At 60.1% G+C, this 25,200-nt stretch overlaps 2 protein-coding genes across 7 annotated transcripts in view; one reads left to right on the plus strand and one right to left on the minus strand.

Annotated features, from left to right (window-relative positions):
* SYT7 (synaptotagmin 7) overlaps positions 1-19,176 on the plus strand; it is a 60,711-nt gene extending 41,535 nt beyond the window's left edge. For all 5 annotated transcript variants that reach the window (XM_046644613.1, XM_046644615.1, XM_046644614.1 and 2 more), the window contains 6 exons: positions 4,581-4,716; positions 8,829-9,099; positions 12,144-12,313; positions 12,708-12,822; positions 13,357-13,556; positions 15,785-19,176. In XM_046644613.1, the coding sequence (XP_046500569.1) occupies positions 4,581-4,716; positions 8,829-9,099; positions 12,144-12,313; positions 12,708-12,822; positions 13,357-13,556; positions 15,785-15,889 (997 nt within the window). In that variant the 3' untranslated portion in view covers positions 15,890-19,176. The remainder of the gene's footprint in view (positions 1-4,580; positions 4,717-8,828; positions 9,100-12,143; positions 12,314-12,707; positions 12,823-13,356; positions 13,557-15,784) is intronic.
* Positions 19,177-23,061: 3,885 nt separating this feature from the next.
* On the minus strand, positions 23,062-25,175 carry LRRC10B (leucine rich repeat containing 10B). Of its 2 annotated transcripts, none has more exons than XR_006885838.1 (2): positions 23,646-25,175; positions 23,062-23,479 (listed from the first exon to the last, which is right to left on the minus strand). XR_006885838.1 is itself a non-coding variant. In XM_046644384.1 (2 exons), exon 1 carries the CDS (start codon positions 25,041-25,043, stop codon positions 24,165-24,167), a length of 879 nt encoding a protein of 292 aa, XP_046500340.1. In that variant the 5' UTR covers positions 25,044-25,175; the 3' UTR covers positions 23,062-23,479; positions 24,152-24,164. The 2 variants fall into 2 exon arrangements, 1 of the variants encoding a protein (XP_046500340.1); XM_046644384.1 differs by having other exon boundaries at positions 24,152-25,175.
* Positions 25,176-25,200: the final 25 nt, after the last annotated feature.

Genomic DNA, 25,200 nt, shown 5'->3' on the forward strand with positions numbered 1-25,200 from the left:
CACGCTTGCCCTCGCCCGGAGCAAGCCAGCCTGTCTGCCCCATCTTCCTGCTTGGCCCCCCTCTGCTGCCCCCTCATCCTTCATCTCTGCCCCACCCCCGACCCGGAAATCCCAGTTTCTCTGGTGGTTGGTGGGTGGGGGGGATGTTAGGGAAGGGGCGCCAGCCTATTCTCCCTCATCCCCGCCACCGCAACCTCCCTCGTGCCTGGAACACCCGCTGCAAGGGGGTGACTGGGCTGCTGGCTGATGGAAGAGCCCCGTGGGGGGAGGGTCTGGGCCATGGGAGAGGCCCAGTGACCAGAAAGAACCAGAAAAGCAGCCCTGAGCTTGAGACACCAGGAGGAGGGAACGGGGTGAGGAGCCGAGAGCAGCTGGGAGCTCTGCTGCTGGCTCTCAGGGCCCTGTGGCAACCAGGAGTAGCCCATGTGGCCACCACACAAGCTGAGAGAGGGCTAGGCATATAGCGGTCCATAGCCTTGGCCACCAGGAACTCAAGGAAGCATCTCCTGATGCCCCCCCATCTCGAGGAGGGGGTGGAGCCCTCAGGAGGGGGACTGCGAAAGGTTGGAGGTCCTAGGGCTCTGGTGGCATCACATAGGTGGGGTGACCCTCGCCTGGCCGCCTCCTTGCTCCTGGCCTTGGGCCGGGTGGCCACACACCCGTGGTCGTGGGAGGATGGCTCATCATCTTGGTCAGGTCTGCTTCTCATCAGACAGGAGAGCATGTGGCCTAGCAGGCAGGATGCTGGCCTTCTAGCTCTGGTTCTGCCAGAGCCTCACTCTGCAACCTTGGGCAGGTCACAGCCTCTCTGGGCCTCTGCTTCCTGGGCTGTCAAATGAAGGCTTGAACAGGGTGACCTCTTCCAGCTGGGACATGCTAAGCTTCTCATAGGGAAACAGGCCCTCGGGCTGGGGCACTTGTTAGAGTCCCTGACTTTCCTGAAGAGGCCCTTAGGGGCAGGAGGGGACTGTCCCAGGCTGCTGCCAGGGGCCTGTGGGCTAGGGAGGGTTAGGCCAAGAATTAGCTGACTTGCCTGTCCCTCTGGTGGCTTCTGGAGACCAGCCTTCTCATTTTCTCCCCATCTCGAGTCCCCAGTTGCATGTCCCCAGGCATAGCTGGAAGTCCCCAGAGAGTGGGAGGGGAGAGCTTCACTCAGTGGCACAGATGGTGTCACACCCTGAGCCCGAGTCCTGGGGTGCGGGAGGAACAGAGCCCGCCCCCTCCAACCCACCTGGCGCTACAGGAGTCCCGGCTTCCTGGGCTGGGGCCTCAGAGCTGGGCTGCAGGCAGGCCTGAGGGCCACGGGGAGAGGGCCGGGGGCCAGAGGCGAGAGGCTGCAGGAGGGGGGCCGGAGCCCTCCAAAAGCCTGCTAAGAACCCGAGCCCTTGACAGGAGAGGTGTGAAGCGTGAGGGAACACATGCAGGCTGGAAACGAGATTTCTCATCACCCATGTGTTAATTAACTGGCTCCATTTTCACCCACAGCCTATATTTACCTCCTTGCCACTCAGGTCTCACTCCATATTTTAACACACCCATCCCTTCTGATCATTACATCAGTTTGTCCCTGGCCTTCCTGGGAAAGAGGGGTGTGGAGGGGGAGGCCACCGGCCCTGGCCCCCACCTGCCCTGACTTTCCGAGTGGACCCGTGCCATTCCCACCTGGTCATACCCACCCCATCCTGGAAACTCATTTCTCATGGCCCCTGGGGTGACTGGCCGCTGCGAGGGTGTCCGGAATCCAGCGCCTCCTCCCCAGCACTCTCCCCATCCCAAGCTTGTCGTTGGCACCACCCACCAGGCCACAGGCACCTCAGGGCTCCAGCCCTCTGGGCTTCTGGCTCCTTGGACCTTGGAATAGTGGGCCTGGGCCGGCTGCCTCTTCCTCTTCGGCTTCTGCCTCCAAACTCAGGGTCTGCCCTTCTGCCCCAGTCCCCCTTTCTCCACCCAGCTGATCCCTCCACCAGATGTCTCCAGAGTAAGGGGTGGGTGGCTGTTGTTGGGGAAGATGCTGAGCCCCTGAGGTCTGTTAGCAGCAGGCTCCTGGGAGACAGGAGGGCCCCAGGAGGCGGAGCAGCCGCTCTAGGTCCCAGGGGAGGTGGCACTGCGTCTAGCAAACAACACGGAGATGGGAACGTGGGTCCCTGCCCCCCACTGCCAGGATTCTTGGTGGCCCTGAAGACCCCCATCTGGGATCCACCAGTCCCTGGGCCTCAGCACAGTGGGCCCCAAGAACTTCAGAATGCTCCTGGGCCAGAGAGGGAGGGAAGGAGGCCAAGGCCGCCCCTGGGTCTCATGCCCAGCTGTGCCCATTCCGCCCTGCACCCATCCCCACCGCATGCTCTCAGCCATCCCTTCCACCATTGCTCCTTGGGATCCAAATGGTTTCCACCGTGGCCCCACCCCCACCCAAGTGGGGCGCTGGGCAGGGCGGGGACCTGGCCACCCCATCACTCTCCTTGCCCCGAAGCCACCATGTTTCTTCTGTCCTGGTGTGTGTCCCCCGCCTCCTCTCCGCCTCTCCCCTCAGCCGCTCGCTCCTCCTGTCCCCCTGTCCGCCCTGCAGCCTTCTTCACTCGTCTCCGACTAACCCTTCTTGGCCTCTCTCTCTCTCCCCCCTCCTTCCTCCCATCTGCTCCTCACAGGGATGTCCCCGGGCCAGCGACGGGCCCCTCCGCCTCTCCCTCTGCCTCTCTGTGCCCTTGTCTCTCTGTCTCTCTCTGTCCTGTGACCTCCGATAGCTTCCGTGGCGCTGACCATCTTTTCCCAGGCTGCTTTGCAGCTGTGCTGACGCTGTGGTGTGGCCAAAATAACTCTGACTTTCTCATACCTGCAGCAGTCAATCTCATGCTCTCTCCTCCTCTCCCACTCTATTTTTAACCTGACTTTACCTCTCCAGCTATTTCAGTCTCCTCTTCCTCCCCGTGCCTGCCTGCGTGAGCACGTGTCCACGTGCGTGTGTTCATGTGTGTGTATGCTCTGCCATGTGTGTCCGTGTGTGTGTCCTGTATGTGCGTGCTCTGCTGTGGCCACACCTCTGGGACAGACGCCCCTTGTGTCCCGGGCGGGGTGGGGAGTTTCTGTGTCGTCCAGGCAAGCCCAGGTTCTCACAGCAGGTGTGTCGTGCGTCCGATTCTGGAACCACTCCCTGCTTTTTCTGTTTCAGTCTATCCCAATTCATGTACACACCTGGGCATGCCTGGGTCCCCCCTGAATGTTTCCTCTGCGGATCTAAGTGTGTGCATCGCTGTATATGTGTCATCTCACTGCTCTGGTGACCTGCCTGGTTGCCCCTCCTACTCTCTCCCTATTGCTCTGAGTGTCAGGCTTGTGTGCACTCGTGTGTGTGTGTGTGTGTGTGTGTGTGCCTGTGTGTGCACGCCTTGCTGTTGGGTCCCGGTGTCTCCCCTCCAGGGCCCAGCATATTCCGTGCATGTCTGCCTGTGGTGGCCAACTGTGTGCTGGCGGCTGGTCCATACCGAGGCCATGGCTTGTGTCCAGCCTGTGTGTGTCTCAGTCTGTGGCTCTGGTTCTCAAAGCTGTTCTGTTGTAGCCTGTCTCAAGCCCCGTGCTGCCAGTCTCCCTGTCTCTTCCTAGCTGCCTGCCCCCACCTCTCCTCCTCATGGGATGTTCCAGCCTGGTCCCTGGGCAGCCTTTTAGTGCCCCCTTTCTGAGCCCCAGCTGGACGGAGGCTGGGCCAGAGAGCCCGGCTTCCTGGGAACAGCCTGGAGTTGGGGTGCAGACAGGGCCTCACGTGGAACAGTCAGATCCGGGGCGCCTCGGTGGCGCCCCGTCTTCCTCTGAGCCTGAGTGACAGCCTTATCACACGTGCAGTGGTCAGAGTGGGAGAAGGGTGGGCTCTGGGGAGCAAGGAGGTGTAGACTCGCCCCATCCAGTGGGTGGCTATTTAAATCTAAATGAAGTCAAACCAAATTAAAAATTCAGTCCTCAGTCTCACTGGCCACATTTCAAATGCTCAGTAGCCACACGTGGCCAGTGCGGATATAGAACACTGATGTCATCGTAGAAAGTTCTACTGGACAGAGCTGTGTGGACAGTGGTCCTGAGCTCGCCTGGTCAGCCTCGTGTCTGACGGGCACGTCTGTTCTCACTGAGCCTGAATAAACGAAGGTGGTGCCTTCAGGAGATGGGCGCTCTGGGTGTGTCTGCAGAGGGTAATGACGGGGAGAGGTGACCTGGACAGGCCACCTGGGGAGCTTCCCCTCCCGGGCTGGGGCCAGCAGGGGTGAGGGGGCTTCTGGGGAGGGAGGCATGCTCAGAGACCACCATGCAAGCAGTGACTGCAGCGAGGGGATTTTCTGGTCAATAGGAGGTGTGGGTGCACCCACAGGGACAGCCAAGCCATATCACTCTGGGGCAGAGCCGAGGGGGATGAGCCCTGAGAGCTGGTCTCAGGGGAAAACCAGGCTTCCCCGGACAAGAGCATAGCTCCTGCCGGCCCGCTGGAGGTGGCCGCTGCTTGGGTCTCAGAGAAGGTCCAGCCGCCACCCAGGCCCGTGGTGCCCAGCCCAGCGCACCTCCCCAGCCAAGCTCATTCGGACCCCCTGCCCCGCCCTCAGGTTGCCTACAGGAGGGAAGGTGGTGAACACAGCGCCAGTGCCGGGCCAGACGCCCCACGATGAGTCTGACCGCCGGACAGAGCCGCGCTCCTCCGTCTCCGACCTCGTCAACTCCCTCACCAGCGAGATGCTCATGGTGAGAGGGGCGAGGCTGGGAGGCGGGGGGAGGAGCGTGCGTGGAAATTGGTGACAGTGTTTGGCGAAGTTGGCTCAGGAAGGCGAACCAGCACGGTGACTGAGTGAGCGAGGCCTGGGTTCTTTTCCCAGCTCTTTCGCCAAAACAGCCTCTCTGTGCCTCAGTTTCCTCGTTTGTCAGGTGAGAATAAGAATGCCCATCCTCCTCCAGCCTCTTTCTCGGTGGTGCTGCGGCCTACGGAAACGTGCTCATGGGAAGTATTTTTATGATCCTAGAAGGAAAGGCCAGTGGGCAGAGGACTTGGGACAGGAGGTGTCCCCTCCCTGAGTGGCATGGGTCCCACCGAGTGGAGGTCTGAGGAGGAGCTCCCAGGGGAGCGAGGCTTATATCCTCATCCCAGGGACCTCCCCCAACCCCCGTTCTGGGGAGCCACCTGAGGCCCAAAGAGAACAGGAGAGCAGGTTCCCCCCCTGGTCATGATCCCTTCTGTCCACGTGCCGCCCCACCAGGATCCCAGCCCCACGGTTCTGCGCGTTTTCACCCCGGGAGAGGTTGTGGCTTCACGTGGCGCCCCCTGGTGGCAGCGGTGAGTCACGGCCATTAGCCCCGCTGTGCTTTCCAAAGAGCCCCCGGAGGGGCGGGACCTGCAGGATGAGGACACTCTGATTGGGCAGCCGAGGTTTGCAGGCAGGAGTCAGGTAAAGGTTGGCAGCTCAGAAGCCCTAGGACGGCTTGGAGAGGACGTGAGGCCCGGAACCTGGCGCCTGCTGTGATCCTACTAGACGTGACCTGGTAGAGAGAGGGGACGCGGGCCTGGTGGGCTCTCAGGCCCTCGGCGGTCCTGACGTCATTCAGTTCAGAGTTCTCTTGCTCTGGCACCCGCGGCCGCCACCCTCCTGAGGTCCGCAGAGCACCAGACCTCACCCTTTGCCACTTAGGGTTCCAGCCGGCTCTAACCATCCACCCCCACTGCCCTTTTCCAGCCCAGTGCCTCTCAAATTGTAATATGCACATGAATCACCAGGGGAATCTTGTTAAAAATGCAGATTCCCAGGCAGCGGGCCGGAGGTGGGGCCAAGAGTTTCCGTTTCTCTTGGATGTAGTTTGGAACACCAGATTTTCCCTGTTCCAGAGCTGGTCTCTCTTGGGCCTCCCCACCTCTCCCCCTTCTCCCCACCCCCGAGGCCTGGCCCTCCGCTGCCCTCCCGTCCGTCTTCCCCCGCCCATGTGGATGGACCCACCATCCTCACAGCCCATCCTGCCTCCCTGAACGGCTTCTTAATTGGTTACAGCTTCCTGGTAGCCAGGTTCCCAGAAGGGACGGCCCTTTCCCAGCCAGCTTGCCTGCCCCTTGCTATCCCCAGGGAGGGGCCGACAGCCACAGGCACAGGAAGGAAGTGCAGGCCCCAGCGGATGCTCAGAGCGGGGCAGGCAGGGTCTAATTGTCCAGCCCTAGGCCAAAGCTAGGTCACTGGCATTAATAGCGATGACAAAGATGAGCAGGACAGAAGTAAACCGCTGTCTGAGCTCCCCTAGGCTGCCAGAAGCTGGGGGTCAGGAGACAGGAGGAGTCAGGCACCCACAGCTGGCCAGAAGAAGAGATCCAGAGGAGGGGGTCAGAGAGGAGGCCGGGCCACACCCCCATCTGAGTCACCCCGCGCTAACCTGCTGTGGGCTAGCTGTGGATGCTTTTTGATGCTAACTTCAGCTGGAGCAGGGGCTCAGGCGGCACCTCCCTGGGGGCCTAAGTGGGGGGGAATGGCCAGCCTGGTTGCCGTGGAGACAGCTCCTGGAGCTGCCCCGGCTGGTTAATTAGGGCTCAGGGCTGTGCTTCGGAAAGCCTGGGAGCAGGCACAAAGCCGCTGCCCCCTTTTGAGGTGAAGCCCACTTGGCCCAGCTTGGGCCTCCCACCCACTCCTACGTGACCACCTCATTTGGGAACCAAGAGCCAAGTGACCAGAGGGACCTCAGGCGGGGCTGGGGCCACCAGGGACTCCACCTCAATTTTAGAAGGAATGGGGAGGGACACATGGCCTGCAGGCTCTGTGTGCTCACGCACACTCCAGGGTCTTGGTCCACAGCAACAGCAAACAGCCTGGGGCCGGGAAGGGACATGGACCCCCCCCCCCCAACCAGGATCCCCACAAGATAGGTCTTGAGGTCCCGTTCTGCAGATGCGGAAACTGAGGTTCAAAGGGAGTGGGGCTGGTACAAGGAGGGAGAGGAAGGCCAGAGGAAAAGTGGATCTGGGGAGAGAAGCCACATGCACCGCGGGCCTGGGGTGGAGCATGCAGCTCCCTGGATCTGCTCTGGATCCAGGGGTGGGGGCTGGAGGGACCTTCTCCCACTGTGAGGAAGAGCCAGGGAGGCAGCCAAGGCCCCTTCCACCTCCAAGCAGACCTGGGGTGCGGCGGGTGAAGCCCCAGACACCAGATCTGAGTGTGAGAGTGAGGGCAGCTGGTCAGGGGCTCAGGATGGCCAGGCTGGGCGCTGACTCGGGTTCACAGGCGACTTGCGACAATAATCTCCTAGTGCCCCAAAGCAAATTGGAACGTGGGAGTGCCCGCCTCGTCTGGATGTTGTAGGCAGTCAATGAGGGCAAAGCGCACAGTGCAGGGCACGACCAGGCAAGTGGTCGTTACTATTATTAGTGTGATTTGGATGTTTCTCCCCTGGGGCAAGTGAGGCCTCACTGGCTTGTGGGGGGAGTCTCAAAATGGCCCTGGAATGTGGGCCTGCTTTGGTGGAAAGAGTGGACTTTCCAATCAGAGAGGGTCACACTGCTGTGCAAACTTGGACACGTGACTTAACCTCTCTGGGCCGGTCTCCTCAGCTAGAGAGTGGTGATAACTGCCCGGCTGTTGTCAGGATTCAGTAAGAAGGTGATATAAGAGTCTTCCACCATGGCAGGCGCACACTATACGTATTCTTATAATCCACATTATTTAGCATTTCAGAGCCTGAGGGCACAGCGAAGCCTCCTGCAGGAGAAGGGGGGAGAGAAGCAGGTGCCAGTGGTTTTGTCTTAAGTGTGGTAGCCTGGGTCGCACCCTGGCTACGTCGCATCCAGTCACCTGAGGAGCTTTTAGAGACAAGGATGCCTGAGCCACGTGGACACCCTGGGTCTGGAGTTGGGGGGGCAGGGTCTGGGGCGGGATCCAGGTGGCTAGGGGGCGGGCAGGAGTTCAAAACCTCCCCAAGTGTTCCTAGTGAGCAGCCACAGATTAGCACACTTGGCTGGGAGACCCTCCCCCCAATTACTTCCTATTTTTTCAAGGTCAGCCTGGGAATGGGCCACCCACGCCACCCCCCCCCCCCACCCCGCGGTTGGCCCAAGCCTCCACCCCTGGGGGATGGGGACTGCGTGCAGGTGTGGCCCTCTCTGCCAGGGGTCCTCAGCCCTTGTGTGCAGCACTGTTATCCAAGGGTCCTTTAAGACAATTCTGCTGCCCAGCCCCCCACCCCATCAAATCAGGCTCCTGGGGACGGAGCCCAGGAATTCGTGTTTTTAGTGTCCCTGCCTTACACAAACAGACGTTGCTCCTGAAAACTCGCCTCTCTCATTTTGTAAATCACATCATCCTCAGAACCCCAGAGAGTCACTTTGCAAAGAAATATCGTGGTAAACTCTTTTGAGATGTGAGCGATCCCCCACATCTGTTTTGGAGCCCAGGTGTCTGCGTTGGTGTGTTTCACAGTGGGCCCCTCAGGGCCGTGGAAACCGGAGGAGGGAGCTCGGGGACCTGGGGCGCACCAGCACAGCCATGACCCGGGAGGCGAAGGCAGCCTGCGGTGGGGCTGGGGCTGGGGCTGGGGTGATGGCAGACCTGGGGCTGGGGAGCGGGATTCAGGAGACAGGGGCTGTCCTGGCTCCTCCCTCCTTCCCTGTGTGACCCTGGTCCAGGCACGGCCCTCTGCCTGAGCATCCTCAGGCAGATGTGAACGTGGGACAGGCCACCACCAGCCCCACACTGCGACCAGGGAGAGAGCACAGCTCTCAGCAGCTGGACTGGCTTTGGGCCCAGGGAGGCCTCCTAATTGAGCTGGGCTGCGGCGGGGGCTTTGGGGGAGCGGAATCATCCCCAACCCTGCTGGCCTCGCCCCGCCCCCAGCTCTCCCCAGGCTCCGAGGAGGACGAGGCCCACGAGGGCTGCAGCCGAGAGAACCTGGGCCGGATCCAGTTCAGCGTCGGCTACAACTTCCAGGAGTCCACGCTCACCGTGAAGATCATGAAGGCCCAGGAGCTGCCCGCCAAGGACTTCAGCGGCACCAGCGACCCCTTTGTCAAGATCTACCTGCTGCCAGACAAGAAGCACAAGCTGGAGACCAAGGTGAAACGGAAGAACCTGAACCCGCACTGGAATGAGACCTTCCTCTTTGAAGGTGAGGCTGGGGCCCCCACCGCCACCCAGGGTCCCTCTTCCCATCCCCACTCCCCAGCCGACAAGCACACTCACATGCATAGATGCACACAGGAGTGTGCTCTGTCTTGGCCCAGCTAACCTGATGCATTTTGTGTCTTGCTGGCATCAGGTTACAGGGCCTAGTGGAGCTGGCATCACAGCCAGAGGCCGAGGAAGAAAGCTGGGCCGCCGCCAGCTGGGGCTTCAGCCCAGACACGTGACTCTTCCTGAGGAGGGCAGGAAGGAAGGGAGGGACCCACAGGATGTAGAGGTGGGGCATCTGGGGCCACCAAGCTGTAGCGGTTAAGTGCACAGGCTGTGCCAGGCTGCCTGAGTTTGAAGCCCAGCTTATTAGCTGTGTGACCTGGGGGAAGTTCCTGAACCTTGCTGAGCCTGTTTCAAGTCAGTACATCAGCAAGTTGTAAAGGCACTTACAATAGTGCCTGACACCCAGGAAACACTCTACTAGTTTGTGAAATACACTCGGTCTGTTCCCAGCCTCCGCCCCTCCCCACACACGGGACAGGCCCCTCCTGACACACAGGAGCAGTGGCCCCTACGGAGGCGGATGTCCTTCCTCTCTCCTGTAGGCCCTTCTTTCTTATCTTCAGGAGCAATTTCTGCCCTTTGGGTGCCTGGACCCCACTTAGAGAAACCAGAACCCTTTCCCAGCAGCCCTCCAGCTGCCCAATGCCCTGGCTTTCCAGAACCTTCTGTGCACACCCCAGGGACTCTTCTCCATCTGCTGTCCCCCAGCTCACCCACTGAGTCAGTCATTGGGGGTGAGCTAGTGGGTGCTTCTGTGTGTTTCTGCACGCTCCTCGTCCCCGGTCAGCATGGGGGCCAGTTGAGAGATGGCACAACCAGCAAGAGGCTCAGCCATCTGGAGGTGTGTAGCCAGCTGGTGGGGTGAGGTTTGTGGGCAGAGCCCCAATCCACCGGTCCCTTCTGCAAACATTTACCTAGCATTAACTATGAGCTGAGCACTGTTCTGGGTCCTGGGGGTGCAGAAAAGCATTATGGCCCTCAAGGCAGGCCTGGTCTAATGGAGGACTTAGATGTGTAGATAATTAGGCCACACACTGCATAACTCCCCTTGGTGATGCTGGAGAACATTTCCCAGAAGAGGGGCCATTCAGGATGGATTCTGAGGGATGAATAAGAGTTTGCCAGATAGGAGATGGCCTCTTCTGGTGTTGAAGGAGCTGACTCAGGTGTAGGGACCTATGGGAGCCTCTGAGATTTCCAGAATGTTTGTCCTCATGCATTTCACCTGAATAGATGCCAAGGGTCACATGGGCAAGTGGCCTGGGGAACTCCAAGATGAGCAAGACGTAGCCCCCCTGAATATGAGGAAGGGACCCTGAAGGAATTCAGAGCCTGGGGATTCAGGGAACTTAGGATTTCCTCTTCCAGACCTGCTCCAATCAGAGGCTTCTCTCTGCTTCTAGCATCCTCTTCATCTTCTCCATCAATGGGGCTGAGACCTTAAGCATCCTCTCTCCTTCCTGGTTCAGGTCTCCTCCCCTCAGGCCTCAAGGCTGGCCTGTGCCCCTTGAACCTCCCAGACTGGCCTCTCCTTCATCTAAGCCTCCCAGGGTCCAGAGATCCCCCGGCTCCAGACCTTACCCTGGCTCCCTGGTACCTTTCCAACCCATCCCAGCTCCTCCTGGCTCTCCCCCCGGCCGTAGCGCCCACTCCACCCCAGCACACTCCTGCTGTTCTGTCAGGCATTTCCCTGGCATTTATTCATTCGTTCAATTATTGATTCACTTAACATGTTTATCGGGTACCTACTGTGTGCCAGAAACCGTGGGATGCCGGGATCCGGTGGGGAGGACAGACATCCCTCCTGGAAATCCTGGCCGAGGGCTAGAGTCAGACTCAAGGAAACAGATAAATCTCTGTTATAGCCTGGGAGTCACGCTGCGAAAGGAAAGTGCTGGAGTGTAGAACGGGGTATCGGGGGATCAGACCCCATGTGGGATGCCAGGAAAGGAAGCCGAGACCTGAAGGAAGAGAATAGGCTGGGAGGGGGCGTGGTGGGGGCCGGCTTGTGCTGGAGGCGGGGAAAAGCCGGGGGCTGAAGGCCCGTGAACAAGGCGGGTGTGGTGGGAGCCCAGTCATTGAGGGAAGAGTGGTCACAGGACGGGCAGGGAGAGGACCGCGGGCCAAGTTGTGGAAGGACTTGCAGCCAAGGCAGGGCACACGGCTTTTATTCTGAGTGAGCCGGGAGCCATTGAGAGGCTGTAGGCAGGAGAGTATCATGATGCGATTTCTATTTTTAAAAGCTGCCTCTGGCCGCCGCGTTGAGAATGGACTGTAGGAGAGAGTGTGTGAGGAGGAGGGCGGTTGGACGCTCTTGTGACTGTTGGCACGGGGTGCCGGTGGCTTGGATGAGGGAGGTGGCCGCGGAGAAGGGGGCGGCCGCAGGAGCTGTTGGGGAAGGACGGGCTGATGCGTTGGAAGGAGGCGAAGGCCAAGCGCAGAGTCCCAGGACATGAATCCACTGCTATTTCTATGCCTTGGCCGGCTCCCTCTGCCCCGAGCCCGCCTGGGGCTTGCTTTCTGGCAGCCGTGGCTGTCCCAGGCAGGGCCACTCGCCCAGACTTGCCTCAGGACGAGTGACAGAGGCAGGGCTGCTCTGAGAGCAAGGGGGCCACAGCCCGGCCACCGAGATGGACACATGATGAGTGAGTGAGTGAGCGAATGGCCCCAGTTCTGCTCTTGATTAGCTGTGGGGCTTTGGGCCCATAATTTAAGCCTTCTGAGCCTCAGGCTCCTCATCTGTAAAATGGACAAGATGCCATCGACCTCGGAGAACGACCTCAGAGAATTGTCAAGGGAGACAATTGAGACAATGACAGTCCTTGAAACGTTTCAGGAAGGTCCGAATGCGGGTGTGGGCGGCCTAAGGGCCAGCACTGCTCCTCCTCCTGGGGCCTTCCTGCCCGGGAGCCTCCCAGCCCTGCCCAGCCCCCGTGGCTCTCTGTCCCGCTCTTCACCTGCGCTGTCTGTCCCCAGGTTTCCCCTACGAGAAGGTGGTGCAGAGGGTCCTCTACCTCCAGGTCCTGGACTACGACCGCTTCAGCCGCAACGACCCCATCGGGGAGGTGTCCATCCCCCTCAACAAGGTGGACCTGACCCAGATGCAGACCTTCTGGAAGGATCTGAAGCCATGCAGCGATGGGAGTGTAAGGCCCCACCCGTGGGCCCCTGGCGGCTCAGGGCTGGCAGATCCGCCCCTCAGCCTTAGGGACGTCATGAGGGTTGTGGGGAGGGGTGCAGACGGGCCGCCTCAAGGGAGCAGAGTTCCCACCAGCGCTTGTCCCAAGGGGTACTTGCCTGAGCTGAGACAAAGAACCGGGGCTCTGCTCAGGGGGCCCTGTCGTGGGCGGTGCCCAGACCTGCCAGATGAGGGCAGACCACATGTGACAGAGATGACAGACGGGGCGCAGAGTAAGCACCCAGGTCAGGGTGGGAGCCTGGGGCATTGGGGCCCACTGGAGAGCTAGACCACCGCTCCCTCCCCCTGGTCCCCACAGCCCTCCCCTCAGCCCAGCCTCACCCCTCCCCTGTCCCTCCCAGGGGAGCCGAGGGGAGCTGCTCTTGTCTCTCTGCTACAACCCCTCTGCCAACTCCATCATCGTGAACATCATCAAAGCCCGGAACCTCAAAGCCATGGACATCGGGGGCACGTCAGGTGCTTGGCCCTTCTCGCAGCATGGGGTGGATGGGCCGGGGAGGTTCTCGGGACACAGGGGTCACACTGGATGTGGAGAGCAGGGTCCGTGCTGTGGCCCTCAGCCCGACCCCCACACCCCACCTCTGGTCCCAGCTCCTCTGCCCTAGAGCCCTGGGTGGTGGCCCCCTTTGGAGCACCCTCGGGGGTCATCATCCCCTTGGGCTCTGTCCTTCCCAGAATCGGGAAGAAAGGGAACACTGTTGTGGAGGCCTGGGTTCTAGCCCCAGCTCCAACATCACTTGTCTGTGACCTCAGGCGAGACCTGGCCTCTCTGGGGCACCGTTTCCTTAGAGGGCACCAGGTGATGGCTAAGGTCCCTTCCAGCTCCCCCATCCGCTTGTCCCCAAGATCCCCTCATTGTTGCTTGGGGCTTTCTCACCCTCTGGGGAAAGCACACAGCCCCTCCTGCCCCAGTGTCCACACCTGGAAGAGGAAGGGCATCCTGGGGACTCCCCCACTGCCCCTCTGACCCTTCCCTGACCCGTCTCCCAGACCCCTATGTGAAGGTGTGGCTGATGTACAAGGACAAGCGGGTGGAGAAGAAGAAGACGGTGACGATGAAGAGGAACCTGAACCCCATCTTCAACGAGTCCTTTGCCTTCGATATCCCCACGGAGAAGCTTAGGGAGACGACCATCATCATCACCGTCATGGACAAGGACAAGCTCAGCCGCAACGACGTCATCGGCAAGGTACGGGGCAAGGCAGGCGGTGTGGCGCACACACCTGGCACCTAGCAGGTGTCTGTCCTTAAAAGAAGCAGCAGAGGGGCCAGCCTGGTGGTGTGGTGGTGAAATTTGCACGCTCCACTTCAGTGGCCCGGGATTCAGGGTTCAGATCCTGAGCACAGACCTACACACCGCTCATCAAGCCATGCTGTGACAGCGTCCCCCATACAAAATAGAGGAAGATGGGCACAGATGTTAGCTCAGGGCCAATCTTTCTCACCACACACAAAAAAAGAAGAAGCATCAGGGGTAGTGGGTGAGTGCAGGACTGGACAGTAGGAGAGAGAGGGTCAGTCCCTTCCCCTCTCTGAGCCTCCATTTCTGAAATGAGGAGATTGGATGAGATCCTCCCTAAGTGTCCTCCTGTGGGTCCGTCAGATCAGGACAGACCACTGGAAGGGCAGGGAAAACAGGAGGTGGGAAAAAGAAGTGCCCTGGATCCAAAAAGAGGTTTTCTGGACAGCATCCTCAGGCAGGGTCAGGACCTCAGAGCAGTGTCACCGGGTCCCGTCTGCAGAGGGCGAGCTGTGTGGGGCAGTGTCGAGAGCTGCAGTCAGACTCCAAAGACCCGGCTTCGGTTCCCGCCTCATCTGCTGCTAAACAGCTCTGTGACCTTGGGCAAGTCACTCCTCTCTCTGAGCTTCCGTGTTCTCCTTGGTAAATGGAGCACCTCATACTGACCTTACAGCCCTTCCCAGGGTGCTGTAAGAATTGCCTGAGCTACGTGGATGTCCTCCTTGAAGAAAATGACCTCCCCTCATTGTCCATTAACAAAAAATCCCCGCCTGCCCTTGAGTTTTTCTAAGATGTGAGTCTGTGCCATCAACCCTCCCATTTTTCCACTTGGAAATGTTTAGTCCTGGGTGTGTTTATGGTTTAGTGTTGAGAGTGTGGGCTTGGGAGTCAGCCCACCTGGGTACAGGTCCCAGCCCTACCTCTTAACAGTCATAACCTTTCTGAGCCTCATGTCCTCCTCCTGAGATAAGAGTGAGACAATCCCATCCTCACCGTGTGCTGGGAGGGTTAAATGAGAGAACTCAGGTGAGCTGCTTAGCACAATACTTGGCACATATATGTTAACTACTCTTTTAATAAAAGCGATTTTTGAGCCATTCCTATAAGGGCACGTGCGTCCGTTCAGACACGGAGGTTTGACCAGGAACAGTGCAGGAAGCCAGAGATGAGGGTGGGCGCAGGGGAAGGGTGGATGCCAGAAGCAAGTGAGGGGACATGACAGATTGCTGGGGCATGGGTCAATATGGGGGAAACAGGGCAGGGGGCCGAGGTGGAGGCACCCGCAGACAGACGGAAATGGAGAACTCAGCTATAGGGGGGCAGCAGAAGTAAGGTGGCCTCAAAGAGGAGAGCTGGCCTGCCTGCCATCTAGCAAGGCCCAGGGAGCATGGCTGGCTGACCTGTGGTCACGGGTGGGACAGTTCCCCAGGATGCTGTCACCCATACCCCGGCGGGACTGTGTGTTCTGAGCAGGGCTCGGGGCCTGCTGAGCCCCTGCCTTGACCAGCTCAGGCCGAGGGCTGAGTAACCACATGCACTTCTAAGCTTTCCTGCAGCTTAGCCTTTTGGAGTTGGGTGTCCTGAGATCTCAATTATCGCTCCTTTTCAACAGTCCTGCCTTGTGCTGGCTGGACCAAGGTGGAGGTGGATTTCTTCTCACTTTGGCCTGGGAGCTTAGGGAGCCCTGTGCTCTTAGCCACCCGCCAGTCACAAGGCTGGGGGATCATGCACGCAGCCCCACTAGGCTGGGAGCCCCTACCATAGAGGCCGACAGGATCGGGCTGCTAGTGTAGAGCCAAAAAGACCTGGATTTGAATCCCTCTGCCCCACTTATAAATTCTGTGACTGGGGGCAAGTCTCTTAACTCTCTGCAACTTCGTTTCTCCATCTGTAAAATGGGGGTAATAATATACCTACCTCAAACAAAATGAGTCGGGAGTCTAATTCGAAAGGGCCGGGCATACCCGGGCTCCCAGGGGAGGCCCAGCAAGGAAAATGGGCCATGCTGGCAGTGGGGAGGGGGGATGAGGTCTCTATGGAGTAGGTTGTCACTGCAGGGGGAGGCCCCTTGTCCCCATGATCATGTCATTGTGGGGCTGAAGTATCACCCCCTGGGGGGGTAGGGGACAATGCCTCAGAGAGCACCACTAATGCCATCCTCTTTCCTTTCTCCCCAGATCTACCTGTCCTGGAAGAGCGGGCCCGGGGAGGTGAAACACTGGAAGGACATGATTGCCCGTCCCCGGCAGCCTGTGGCCCAGTGGCACCAGCTGAAGGCCTGAGTGGGGCCAAGGAAGGCCCAGGGGGCCGAGGGCCTGGGTCCCCATCACGCCCTCACTTTATGCACAACGCCCGGCCTGGCCCTCCTGCCATGGGTGAGGGGAGGACCCTGAGGGCTCGGCCAGGGAGGGGTCCCAGGAATCCATCAGGCCCCATTTCTAAGAAGTACCAGCCCCATCCTCCACCGGTCCAGCTCGGGGGGAGGGGCTCTGGGAGCCATTTTCCTGCTTTGCCCCTTCCCTTCCTGACTTGCTGATACTAAAGAAGTGGGGGAGAGCACGAGCCAGATGGGCACATGGGCAGATCCCTCCAGAGGCCCGCCAGGTGGGCACGGTCCCCCGTTTTCTTTAAGGCAGTGCCTGGAGTGGAGAGAAGCTGCCCCCTCCCCAGCCCACGAGGTGGGCCCAGGAAGCGGGGAGGCCGAGGCGTTCGTCCCCGGCCTGGCCAGGAGAGGCCCGTCCCAGCGCAGTTTCAGGTGCCGGCTGGGCCCTGAATGCCGAGGATAGCATATAGCCTGCTCCGGGGTCCTGGAGCCGCAGCCCTGTGTACTTGTGTTGTGTTCACCATGTGTGTGTGTGTGCGCGCGTGTGTGTGTGTGTGCGCGCGTGTGTGTATGGAGGTGGGGGCGCTTGCTCCCTGTCCCCCTGGGGCCGGCAGTGCTGAAGGTTATGCAGAGAGGGCAGCGTTTCCTGAAGTGAGGTGGAGCTGGAGGCTGGGAGAGGTCCATGCACAGAGCAGGGGTGGGAGAGGAGAGGCAGGCGAGGGGTGAGTGGGGCAGGGAGGGGGAAGTGGGGGGAAGAGGGGCAGACACTGGAGCTGGGCTGAGAACTGGGCTGCCTCCTGCCATCCTGCCCCCACCCAGTGCCCCTCTCTGCTCAGAGTTCTCCAGTAGCTTCTTCTGCAGTGATTTCATCTCTTGAACATCGCTTCACGTCTTTCAGGTACCTATTGTACGTGCCACATTCCACCCGGACTCACCTGCTCCCTTCCTTCCCAGGGGTCCCGAGCCCCACTAACTCTCTTCCCTAACACTCTCATCCGAAAACACCCTCAACTTTCCCAGATCTCATTTCCCAGCCACGTTGGCAATATTCTCCACATTTTCCCACTTCCCTCCCCTCCCTCATGTCTCTGTCTGTGCACACCTCCCCACCCGCACGCCCCATCCCTCCATCCCCCTTGCTTGCAGACCTTCCATTTCCTTCCCTGTTGTGATTTCTGATCTTCCATCGCCCGACCTTCTCCAGGAATGTCTTCTCCTCTTCCCCGCGCGCCCGTCCCTCAGAGCAACTCCTTCTGCCCCCCTTAGTTCAGGCAGAGGAAGCAGGGGAAAAATTCTAGGATCCTATGAGTTCTGAAGTTGCCCCCCACCAAGAAGCTGTGGTTTCTCCGCCTCAGCTGCTGCAGAGACTAGAACTGGCTTTCCCTCGGCGACAGCAGATTTCGGGATGGTCCTTGCTTTGGCCGGCTCCTCCCCACGCGGGTCTTAGAGGTGACAGCCTCGAAGGCAGGGTCCGCGAGCCGGGGCCTGATGTTCCCCGCACCCACCGCCAGGTGGCGCCCGGACACCACGGTCTGTGGCCATGGGCCTGACACCCCAGGAAAGGAGACCCTAGGGAGGGTCCCCACTTACAGAACACGGCAAGCGCATCGGCATTCGAGAACCATTTTCCTTCAGTAGGCTTCCCCTTGAGCTGAGCATTCCGCTCTGTGCAGTAGACGGGTCGCGTTTTTGCCCACATCAAAGTTTTCTTACAGTGGATCTCACACCCCTCGCCCACCCCTCCCCCTCGGATCTGGAGGACTCGAGTACAGAGTAGGTGAATCATTTTGTAGCGTGAAGAATGCTCATGTAAAGCAAACAGTCACCCACATTCCTTGTAAATCCAGATTTTTCTCTATTGTAGCTTTGCTTAAAATGGGGGTCTGCCCCAACTGCACGGTCCTAACAGGGCGGGCCGGGAGCCAGCCCCCAGCGGGGATGGGAGGGCAGCGACTCCGGAGGCTGTGTGCTGCCTTGAGAGGCAGAAGGGATCTGTCATCCTCCAGCCCTCTCTTAGATCCTGCGCCCCTCCACTCCGGGGGAGGCGGGCGAGGGAGCGAGCCGGCCCCAGGCCCCCAGGCCCCACTCCCGCGGCACAGCCCTCGAGCTAAACCAACTGGCATTGAGTGGGCGGGGCAACTGCATCCTTCCCCGAGCCCCGCCCACGGAGCTCTTAGCCAATCATATGCAGAGAGCATCTCCGGACGGAGTCTGTTCCCAGTCTCACCCCACCCAGGCACGTTGGTTAACCCGGCCTGGGGTTCCCCAACCCCGGACGTCCAGTCGGAGCTCCGGGACGCGGTGGTGGGGCGGCGAGTGGGGGGCCAAGGGCTGGCTCTAGAGGAGGCGGGTGGTGTGGGATGAGGGCGGGGGCGGTCTGAGGCCATAGGAGAACAGAGAATGGGGGAACTTGAGGGTGGGGGAGGGCACTGGAGCCCGGCCACCATCCCAGGACCTTAGGCAAATCACCCACACTCCCGGGGCCTCAGTTTCCCCATCTGTAAAATGATGGTAATAACACTTCACCTACCTCATAAGGGAGGTTGTGAGGCGGCCGTCACCTGACCTGGGGGTGGAGGCAGGAGGACTCTGAAGGTGCTACCCGCGAGTGAGCAAAGTATTATTACCGCAGCCTGAAAGCGAGGCCCACCCGCCCCTCCCCCCATGGCCTCCAGGGATAGCCGAGGCCACCTGGGCCCATCTATCTCTTCACTGTGTCCCAGGTCCCTTCATGAGCGTCATCTGCCATCTTCGTGGGCACCCTAGACTTAGTCGTTTCCTTGTTCGGTATCTTTTCTTGTGACCATCTCCCCACATAACTACTGTACAAATTCCACCTACCCCAGGACCCCACACCTGCCCACCGGCGCCAGACGCCTGGGAAGGGACAAGGAAAACAGCCACACAAAAGCCAAGGGGGGCCCCCAGAGTCCCCAGCTTGGCTGGGGCCCCAGGGGTGGGGATTGGTGGCCCCTGTCTGTATTGTGTGAGTCATTGAGCGCAAGTGTTTTATAACAAAAACAAAAACAAAAACCCACTCTCGCAAAAAATTTGCAGTGAAGAGAAATGAAGAAAAACTGAAGGGAAAAAAAAAAAAAAGGACAAAAGAACCAGGCAAAGTTTTTCCACCACACGCACCCTCTAAGCCAGCAAGATTTCCTCTTTGCAAAATCATATTTTTGTGGGAATGGGCCCTGCTTTTTGTGGCAAGGCCCGTTCTGATTAATAAAGGATCGTGAAAATGTAGGGCCTTGGCTGTTTCCTCCGTGGGTCCGAGCCCTCCCTCACCTCCCAGGGGAAGAGGCAGTGGGGTGAGGGGCATGGGGAGCCTGGGGCTGTCTCCCCTTGTCACCTTTGGGATTTGGCTTTACTGGTGGGTAAGGCCTTCCCGCCGATCCTCAGATCTAGAATGAGAACCCACCCAGAAAGCGGGATGAGCCACGGCTCCTGGATCAGGCCTGAAGCAAGGCTTGCTGGGGGTGCGGTCTCCTCGAGGTCTGAGGGGTGCCCCTCTTGCTCACCCAGCCTGACATCCCCTCCCTCACTTCCTAGGGAACTCTCATCACTCTCCAAGGCAGGTCAGACAAACCAAAGGGGGACCCTCCACCTTCCCCACCACCACCTGAACTCCGGCTGGGCCACTGTGGTTTCAGGCCAGCATCTCCTCCTCCTTCCTGGTCCTCAAGGGCACAAGGAAAGGGCTCTGGGTCTGCTGGCTGGACCTGTGGCTTCTCTCCACCCTTTTCTGGTTTAATCTTTTGGGGCTGGAAATGTCTATCCAACTCAAAAGAGCCCATGGCCAGTCCCAGCCTGAGGGCCTGGCCTTCTCCAGCCACTGTGGCCCCCAGCAAGCTATTTCCTTCCTCCCGTCTCAGATCCCTCAGTCCACAGAAGAGCAATAACCACCCCACCCCCTCCTTCGCTCCCTACACACAGCTCGGGGGAAGCTGAGGCCAGCCAGCTCTCGGGGTCCTTCAGAAGTCAGATGCTCCATCTGTTACAGGCACAGAAAGAACAAGAACCCCTGTGTCGTTATGTGCCCACCTGCTGGCCTCTGTCCCACCCCGGAGTGAAGGGGGCCATTGTGCCTCCTGCTCCCCAGGGCGTGGGACTGGCAGCTCCTCGTGCTGCACGAAGGCTCCCCACCCCACCCCCACAGCTGCCCGCACTCTCCCTTTCTGCCCCATCCATTCCTGACAACTTGGTTTAAATGTCCCGTTCCAAGGTGGGTCCTTTCTTTTTGGCTTCTGATCTCTGTCCAGAAATTGGAGGGAGCCCTAGGGTCAGGTAAGTACCCTCAAGCGTACCCCTTGCCAAAACTTCTGTTCGCGCTCTCTCTGGGAAAACAGCTCTGAAAAACCGGGCCTGAAAGCAGGGACAGCTTGGGCCGGGCAGAGGTGGCAGCCCCTTGCTGTGGGTTTAGGCCTCCTCCTGGACTTTGTGCCTCGGTGTCCTGCCTACGCGTCGTCGGATCTCTTTTCACCCATGCCGACGCTGAGACACTCGCCCAACCGGCCCTGTGCCTGGGACCACTGCCCTCTGGTGTTCTCTTTCCCCTGCAAGTCCCTCCTGGTTCCACTGCTTTCCGGAAGGCTGGCCTGGGCTATGTACGTGCTCCCCTCCTCTGCCTCCCTCACAAAGACAACCAGAAGGACACCGCTTCAACACACTGTACGCCCCAGCCCATGGCTCCCCAGACCACCTGTGTCCCTTGAAGATGCCCCGCTCCCTGTGTCTGTGTCCTTTGTGTATGTATATGTGTCCTGTCTCATTTAGATTGTGAGCCCCCGTGGGCAGGGCCCCCTGTCTGAATCCACGTTCTGTGTGGCACACCTGGGTGTGTTAATAAATGTCCATCCTCAGAACAACAGTGCCCAAGTGTCTTAAGGGAGCTTTGGGACAGGTGGCTGAGCGAGCCCACGTGGTGGTATTGGAGGCAGGGAGGTGCTTTGGGCAGGGCCCCCAGTTGCCCAGCACCCTGTTCTGTTCCCCAAGCCCCTGAGCGTGGGCGGGAAGAGGGGGATGGCCACAAAGCATCCCAGCTGCTCTGCCAGCCAAGAGGCCTGGCGGTCGGGGGGCTCCAGGAGGAAGAGCAGGTTACGGATGGCTCCCACCCATTCCACCCCCAGACCTGACCGCCAGCCAAAGATGGAGGGGATCTCCGTGCTGTGGACTGGGCACTGGGTTAGGAGGCCAAAACCCATTTATGGGCAAGTCACTTCCCTCCCTGGGTCTCTTCTGACGCCTCTGCTTTTCCCATCACAGTCCCCACCGCCTGCCTTCCTGCTCCGATCTGCCCTTGGCCTCTGTCCTGCATCCCTGGCACAAACACAACTCTTCCGGGGCTTTCCCGCCCTGCTTCTCCACAGCCCAGCCCCCACTGACCGCCCCTGACAATGTGGGGAACCACGAGCATGGCCGTTATGACAGGCACCCCTTCAGAAGTTGTCTCACCTTCTCCCTGCTCCCCCGAGGCCACGTGGGAAGTCACAGGCAGTTAAGTGGGGGGTGGGCTGGGACTCCTAATGCAGTGCTCTCTCCATCACCGAGGGGAGCTGGGTTGCCCAGCTGTCCCCGGCAATGGCCCCTTTCCTACCATGGTCTCCCCGATTTCCGCATGGAGTCAGAGACCCTCGATAGTGCTCTCAAACTGGGTATGAGCACCTGCTTTAACCAAACTCTAACTTCCAAGGAGGAACCAGCTCCTAATGCTGGAGAGCAAGTGAGGAGCAAAGCCAGGGACCAGACCTCAGGGTGGCCCATGAGGGACTCATCACGGGGCCTTCGCACCGACCTAGAATTCTCAGGTGAGTGTCACAGAGGAAGAGGTACAGGGACAAAGACCAGAGAGAGGAAGGAAATCTAGGCAGTCATTCCAGGGTGACTGCGGCTCCCTTCACAACCCCCCTTCCCCTACATCTAAGATTTGCCTGAAGGGAAGGTAGACAAACACCAGGTTGCATGGAGCACGGAGCCGCAGCATCAGATCTGAGTAAACTCAACTCCTTGTGTGCAGATGGAGACACTGAGGCCCAGGGGGGCCACAACCTGCTCGGGTCACTAGGTCAATAGCAGGACTAGGACTGAAAACCATTCCTTCTGATTCCAGGCCCAGGGCTGTCTCCCCTCTGCCATGCTATGAGTCACAGGGCAAGACAACAGGCTTGGGGCAGCAGCTCCTTCCCTATCTGAGCCATCTGAGGTCTCAAATTCCTTCCTCCGAGTTCCCAGACCCCAGGAAGGTCCACGGGCCCTGATGGAGCCTCGACACGGGGAGCCTGGGCATCTGAGGAGCCTGGGGGAGAGACAAGGTCCGCAGCCAACGCTAGACCCCTCTTCCTCCTTGAGAAGGAGGCAGCCTCCAACCTTCCCCAGCCGGCCAGCTCCTTCCATCCATTCAAGGCCTTCACTCTCACAAATGACTGCTCCAGATCTCCCCCAGCCTCCTCCTGACCCAGGCCACGCCCAGTGGCCCGCAGAGCTGCTGGGCAGGGCTTGACCTTTCGGCCTTGTATGACATCAGCCCTGTTGCCATGGTGATGATGGCCTGGCAGCATCTTCTCCCTGGAGATGGGCCTCTAAGCTGGAGGTTTTACAATTTTCTTCCTCTCCTTAAATCTTTTTTTCCCCAACGAGGGGAGAAAGTAATGCCATGAGTGAGTCAAAAAGAGACTAAGAGAGAGAGAGAGGAAAATGGAGCGAGAGAGATGGAAGGAGGGGAGAAAAGAGTCATGAACAGGGAGGAAGTGGGTCGGTCCTAGTGAAAACAGAGAGAAAGGTCAGCCCAGCGTGAGTGAGATTCAAAAACACACTAAGAATCTGGAAGCTGAGAGTTAAGCCGGAGAAGACCGAGGAAGGCAGGGTGAGGGGCTGGGAGGCAGAGAGAAAGATAAAGCAAAACCAGCCTTGTGCAGCCAAAGCCATTTGTGACTGAGGACAATCGCTTGTTCCCGAGACAGGACACGACAGTTGGCCGGGGCCAGCCTGACGCAGAGCTGGGGCACATGGACAGAGGGCAGTGCCAGAGGGAGTCCAGGGTCCCCACAGCGATGGGACCCGGTGATCCCAGGGCTTATAAATAAACAGCCATGTGGGAAACGCACATTCTTTCTCCAAGAAATATAATTTATGTTTACAGCCAGTTTTTTTTTTTTCTTCCTAAAGAAAACATTACCATGTGGGGTCCCTGCCCCTGACAGTGTCCCTGAGTGTCCCCAGCCCTGGCTCCCTCCTCCCATTATTGCTTGGATGGGAAAGATCTGGCCCTGGGAATTGCAGAGCGAGGCCCCACTCCTCACCCCCTTGAGGCTGTCCCTGGTGACGGAGTGGAGGCACACCATGCTCGTCCGTGCCCCGCGCCGTGCCAGCCACTCTGACGGTGCCCATTTAAGGGAATGGAGAGTGCAGGCAGTGGGAGAGGTGTAGAGCAGCCTCTCTCTTGGGTGCAGCAGGCCCTAGAGGCACAGTGGCTTCTTTTCAAACTTGACAGCTGGAAGGCTCAGGCTGTGGGGAAGGGAGAGTGTGCTCCCAGCAAGATTCCAGGCACCAGCTGGGAGAAGAGAACAGAATGGCGGTATCAGAGACTTTGCCTTCTGAGCCCCACCACCACCACTTCCCCATACAAATTTTAGGGGCCCTGGGGAGGGAGGTATGTATGGCAAGGTATGCGGAGAGGCAAGGGCAGCTGCAGTGTTAGGACCCCAACCTCAGTTTACCATTTCTGTCCTGGGCACCGGCCCCAGCTCCAAGCCCCTGGCCCTGGGCCAGGGCCTCCTCCAAGGGCAGTGCTGCCTCCCACAGACATTGGTCCACCCAGAGGTAGTGGCTCCTGCACCAGAAAGGGTGGCTCTAGGAGATCCAAACTCCAGGAGGAGGGAGGTTGGTGGGCAGCCCGGCCATCCAGGCTCAGCCGAGGTGGTGACGCCAGACAGCGGGGACTCTGGTTCCAGGAGGAAGCTGGTACCTCTGTTGTAGTGTCAGTGACTCTATCAGAGACTAGACAGGGCTAAAGGGGACTGAATGGAGCTGGGACTTCTTGGTCTGATGACTGCCCAGGGATCAGCCAGGAGGCAGTCTTCTTACTACCTGGGAAGACGGCCCCCAGGCCTATGTGTCACCGGCAGCTGGCCCAAAGTGGTCACTCCTCTGCCCCAAGTCGGGGTCCACCGGTCTCACAGCCCCTCCCAGAGCCCCTCCTCCCAAAGTGGCCAAAGTCCATCACCCAGAGCTTAGGCTCAGGTGCCCAGTCCTGGAGCGGCTTCCAGGGCACGGAGGCTGCCTCTGGGGGACCCCAGAGCCCGGGAGCCCCCGCCCCCTATGAGCAAGTCTTCTTCCTCCTCATCCTCAAAGGCTCGCGCTGGGCGCCGGGGCGGCGGCCGGGGCGTGGGCTCGTCGCGCTCGGCCATGCGCTCGACGGCGCCCTCGCCCACGAGGAAGACGGTGTCAGCGACGCGCGGGGGCCCGGTCACCGGGTTGTGGTCGTAGGAGAAGACGCGCAGGGCGCGCAGCGGGTGCAGGTCGGGGAAGCCGCCCAGGCGGTTGCGGTCCAGGTCGAGGATGTGCAGGCGGCCCATGCGCAGCAGCGCGGGCGGGAACTCCTCGAAGCGGTTCCCGTAGAGCCAGAGGCCACGCAGGCCCGTCATGCGCGGCAGCTCGGCGGGCAGCGCGCGCAGCCGGTTATCGCCCATCTGCAGCGACTGTAGCGCCACCAGGCGCAGCAGCGGCCGCGGGAAGCGCCGCAGGAAGTTGCCCTCGATCCAGAGGCAGCGCAGGCTCTGCAGCTGCGCGAAGTCGGCGGGCAGCGCCAGCAGCCTGTTGCCGCCCAGGTAGAGGCGCGTGAGGCGCGGCAGGCGACACAGGCCGTCGGGCAGGCGCTCGAGTTTGTTGAAGTCGAGCGCCAGGATGCGCAGCTCGCGCAGCTCCTCGATCTCCTCGGGCAGCTCGCGCAGCCCCGTGCCGCTCACGTACAGCTTCTGCAGGCGGCTCAGCGCGCACACGGCGCTGGGCAGCCGCCGCAGCCGCCTCCCGCTCAGCTCCAGCTGCTGCTCGCCGCTGCGCAGCTGCTCCTCCGCGTCCGACGGCAGCTCGTCCGGCGTGGACTCGGCGATGCCCATGGTCACGGGCCCCGGTAGGGGCCGCCGCCGCCGCCGCCCGGCATCGCCCCGCCCTGGCCGACCCCCGGCCTCCCCGACGGGGCCGAGGCCGCGCCGGCTCCGGGGCCCCCCGCCCGGGCCTGCCCCTGCGCCGGGAGGGGGGCCGTGCCGGGCCGGG

The sequence above is a fragment of the Equus quagga genome, chromosome 17 (genome assembly GCF_021613505.1).
Source record: "Equus quagga isolate Etosha38 chromosome 17, UCLA_HA_Equagga_1.0, whole genome shotgun sequence".
NCBI lineage: Eukaryota > Metazoa > Chordata > Mammalia > Perissodactyla > Equidae > Equus > Equus quagga.

Coding starts and splice junctions, on each gene's coding strand:
- LRRC10B (XM_046644384.1), bottom strand. CDS start 25,043: ATGGGCATCGCCGAGTCCACGCCGGACGAGCTGCCGTCGGACGCGGAG.